The sequence below is a fragment of the Grammomys surdaster genome, unplaced genomic scaffold (assembly GCF_004785775.1).
Source record: "Grammomys surdaster isolate TR1022 unplaced genomic scaffold, NIH_TR_1.0 339, whole genome shotgun sequence".
Taxonomy (NCBI): Eukaryota; Metazoa; Chordata; class Mammalia; order Rodentia; family Muridae; genus Grammomys; species Grammomys surdaster.
The window spans coordinates 1,145,382-1,149,865 of NW_021604758.1; the positions used below are offsets into that span (position 1 = coordinate 1,145,382).

At 50.8% G+C, this 4,484-nt stretch overlaps 1 protein-coding gene across 1 annotated transcript in view; it reads right to left on the minus strand.

Annotated features, from left to right (window-relative positions):
- Positions 1-531: 531 nt before the first annotated feature.
- The window catches only part of Igsf23 (immunoglobulin superfamily member 23), a 10,882-nt gene continuing 6,929 nt past the window's right edge, over positions 532-4,484 (minus strand). Inside the window, exons 3-4 of the mRNA XM_028778721.1 lie at positions 1,494-1,685; positions 532-701 (exon numbers count right to left, since the gene is read on the minus strand). Coding sequence (XP_028634554.1) covers positions 532-701; positions 1,494-1,685 — 362 coding nt within the window. The remainder of the gene's footprint in view (positions 702-1,493; positions 1,686-4,484) is intronic.

The window sequence follows — 4,484 nt, forward strand, 5'->3', positions numbered from 1 at the left end:
TTTCCATCCTTGATACTCCCTTCTTGTTCCTCATGTTTTCCTCCCTCACAGGACACAAGTGGGATGGGATGTGAGGATGGGATGTGAGGCTCACAAAGCCCACCCCTGCTCAAAGGTGGTCCAGACTCTTGCCGTTCTGTGAGCTGGGTGTGGTTATGACCATCCCCATTTTCCAGATGGATACACTAAGCACTTCTCCACAGCTCTCTTAAACAGGGATGTGAGCCACAGCCACCAAGCAAGCACTTATAGCTTCTCTTTGTCATTTCGGGTATTAGTGAAGCAGATAGGCACCTCTAGGTTCTGTTGGGTTGGTGGGTTTTTGGTTTGGTTTGGTTTTTTTTGTCAGAGTTTAAATTGTTGCTGCTCCCTGGCTGTGTGACTTGGAATTAATGTCTTGACTTCTCTGTGCCTCATCTATAAGGCTGGGAATAGAATTGAGCTTCTTCCACTGGTAGAGCGATTCAAATCAAGTTCAAGTGGGCTGGCGTGAATGTCCTCTAGTGCACCAGTGGGAAGGACAGAATTACCTTAAGTGCCAGGACTAAATATGAAGCAGACAGCTCCGACCAGTGCTAGGCCTCCCAGGGTGACCGCCACGACGAGGCCTATGGCGGATCCTCCTGAGAGCGACAGGTAGTCGGTCGGCTTCATTGGATAGGCAGCTGTGGGGGCCGGAGCTGTGGGAGCCGCGGTGGCTTCTGGGAACCGAGGGGAGATGAGATTTTAAGGAGCCACCCTCCACCTCCACAGCCCCATTCCTGCCAACTCATAACTCAGGCTTCTCTGCACACTGTGGGCTCCCCACACCCGTCTCTTTCTCCTGTTTCCAAGTTTCTCTCCCTCCCTCTCCCTCCCTCCCTCTCTCTCTCCCTCCCCCTCTGCCCACCCCTCCTTCTGCCCACCCCTGTGGGGCAGTGGCCCGTGCCGCCAGACAGAAAACTTGGTCAAGTTCAGCAGATTCAGAAACCCCGGTAATTCTCCTGAGAATGGTAGGTGTTTAATCTACTCTGTTAATCTACCACGTTCCTGTCCTGGAACACGTGGCCATCACACCCCATGGAGAAGACCAAGACAATCCGTCATCCGGGGACAACGCCCAAAGCCCCTCCACATGCAGAGGAGGTTTCCCTATCATCTCAGACCAAACCAATAGATAGCATGTACCTTTAGACCCCGACCCACAGCAAAAATGTATATAAGACCCCATCCACACGAAATAAAGTACACGAATAATTCACCAAGCACTGTCTGAGAGGCTTACGGAGCTCTAACACCTTGGGGAAGAGAATTCTCTCCCGAAGCCTCTTCCTGTTCGCGGCCCCGCCCTCTGCATCCTGCCTGCCTGTTGCACCCGGTAGGCCTGGCAACCTGACTCATTCCAGCTCCCCCTCCCTCTCGGAGAGCCACAATGCTTTGGCCGCTCCAGCCCGGCCAGAGCGCTGCAGACCCCTGTGGGTAGCGCCCCTGTACGTGGACTGGCACATCCTCACCTCTTTCTGTCCCTTTCTTGCCCAGAGTCTGCATAATCAGCTCAGGTAGCACCTCCACAGTTCCCTCATCCCAGTTCTGCCTACTCTGGTCTCTGCGGTGGGGGTGCTCTGGTCTCTGTGGATATCCCTCATTAGTTCCCCAGATGGAGCGGTCCTGGTCACTAGGGTGGCCACAGCTTTGCCTGCGGTGGGCTGGGGGCAGAAACGGACAGGCTGCTCCCTGAAGCTCATTGGCCAGCTGGTCTAATTGAATCCATGAACCCTAGACCCTGTCTCCAAAAAGTGAAGTTAGATTTAGGGGTGTAGCCTGGTAGGCTGCGGCGTTCCAATGGGTGGCAGAATACGTGTCCACTAACTGAAGAAGAGGGGTCGGGGGAGGAGAAAAACTAGGGAGGGAACTGAGGAGGGCATGGGGTGGATATGATAAAAATACATTGCATGCAGTATGGAATTCTCAAAGAAAAAATTAAAAAATGTTTTTAAATGGAGAACAGTCAAAAGATGCCCAGTTAGTGTCAAACTCTGGGTTTGTTATGTAGGAGTTATAATGGAGATTATACCTTTCCCTTTTGGAGGGAAATGACTCTATGATTATTACGTTTTTTTGAGACAGTTTCTCTGTGTATCTCTGGCTGTCCTGGACTGGTTCTGTAGATTCAGGCTGGCCTCGACCTCAGAGATCCACCTCCCTCTGCCTCGCACAGAGTGCTGGGATTAAAGGTATGAGCCACCACCTGAGAAACTTCTTAAGATACAGGATGTAAAAGCAAAGTGGAACAAAAGGAAGTCCTGGGGGAGGGTGGGTGTCAAGGCCTCCATCCTGGAGAGAAAAGGTCTGTAAGACAGGAAGCAAGCAATTCAAACAGCTTCAGGAAGTCCAGAACCAGGCTGTAGGCTCTTGGTAACCACGTGTAAGTAGTGGCATCTGACAAGCTTTTCAGATAAGCCCGGTTGAGAAGACACCCTCAGGCAAACTTGAAGGACTCCAGCCAGCCTCGGCAAGGCTAGCATGGTTCTGGCAGGCCTTGCCCTTCTCCCCTATTCCCTCTGCCTTGCTAAAAATTGTTAGATTACATTCCTAAAGCTAAAAAGTCTATTCCCTTATTTGATCACTTCTTCTCCCTGAGGCTGACTCTCTGGATCCAACTATTACAATACTGAAGTCCTGTTATCAAAGCTGCCTTTGGCTGCCCTAATTAACATGCCCAACTAAAATTAAACACCTCATCCTAATGCAGGGCTTCCCCTTGTGCCTTTATAAATAGCCATTTTTCCAAACAGGGTCACCTCTGTTTCCTTTCGATCCAAAGGCGGTCCTTTGTTCCTCTGGGACACATACCCCCTCCTCCTCTCCCTTCTTCCCCTCCCCTTCTCGGCTGAGAACTTGGTCTTGGGGTGTCGTGTGCTGAAGCTGAGGCGCCAGAAAGGATACACCAGACCTTGTGGAACTGCCTCCTTGCTGTCCTCCAGGTCCCCAGTTTTGTAAGCCGTCTCTCGCGCTGGGGTGGGCTTTGGTGACGAAGCTGCTGTCTTTGAGTCCTATGTGTTCCTGCTAGTAACTCCTCACCCACGTTTATGTAAGGAACCCCAGTAAAACTCATCCCTTCATCAAGTTCGACTTTGGTGGTGTAAGGGGAAGGGTATTGGCTAAGGACCCCCCAAGACCAAGTCTGTCATATATAAAATGGGTCAATGAAGAGCTGGGGAGATGGCTTACTGGATAAAGTACTCTCTGTGCAAAGAAGGACCAGTGCTGGGACCTTCAGGACTCACATGTAAATGTCAGGCAGACGGCCTGCTTCTAATTCCAGTGCCTGGGAGGGTGATGAGGAGTCGGAGACAGGAGCCTAGAGCAGGCTGGCAGCTAGAGTAGTTTCAGTGGGCTCCGGGTTCGGCTGAGAAACTCTGCTTCAGTGAACAAGGTAGGCAGCCATGAAGGGAGACCCATCAGTCTCTGGCCTTCATCCGTACAGAGAGACATGCAGACATTTGTAGAACTTTCCGGTTTCAGTTTGAACTTAAATTTAAAAGAACCCCACTGTCCCAGGACACATCCCAGGAGGGGCACATTCCTTAGTCAGAGGACACTTGCTAGATTCACGTTCAGAGGAAGAAGGGAGACGCTGATTAACATTCCTCAGACCACAGGGGAGGGAATCCACCTGTGGGTGAGGAGGGCCCAGAGCGTAGACACATTCTAGGAATCAGGAAGCTGGGCCCTTAACGTAATAAACTTGGGCAAATGGAAGACACTCATTGTCATAACCCGAGTCACCTAGAGGTCAGACGTTGTAGTTTCTCCTCCTGAACTCTGTATAAGAACTGCTCCCAGCTTTCATTCGGGGCTCTCTTGCCTGCATGCGAGAGAGTCCTAGTGCACTAGTTTCATTAAACCTCATGTGATGGCAGCGAGTCCCGTCCGTGCGTCTCTGTGGGAGTGTGTCCCCTGGTTTTGGATCTTAAGAGTCCAACAATGCATGCATAAATACATGGGAGAAAATTTTAAAAAAAGGCTAATAAGCCACAACCTACCATGTAGAAGGAAACATGGAGTGACTTTTGGCTATAAAGAACTGGGGTGGCGCCAGGAGGTGGTGGCACATGCCTTTAATCCTAGCACTTGGGAGGCAGAGGCAGGCGGATTTCTGAGTTCGAGGCCAGCCTGGTCTACAGAGTGAGTTCCAGGACAGCCCAGGCTACACAGAGAAACCCTGTCTCGAAAAAAACCCAAAAGATATCTTTATTACATTTTTTAAAAAGTTATTTTTATTTTAAATGTGTTTGTGGGGGTGTGGGAGATGCTTAAAGATATCAGAAGACAGTGTGTAGGGCTGGTTCTCTTCTACTTCTGTGAGTCCTGAGGACTAAACTCAGATCACCAGGCCTGGTGACAAGTGCTTTTTACCCACTGAACCATGTCACTGGGGGGGTCCTAGGCAGGGGCTCCACTGAGCCACGCCCCCAGCCCCTCACTGGGGGATTCTAGGCAGG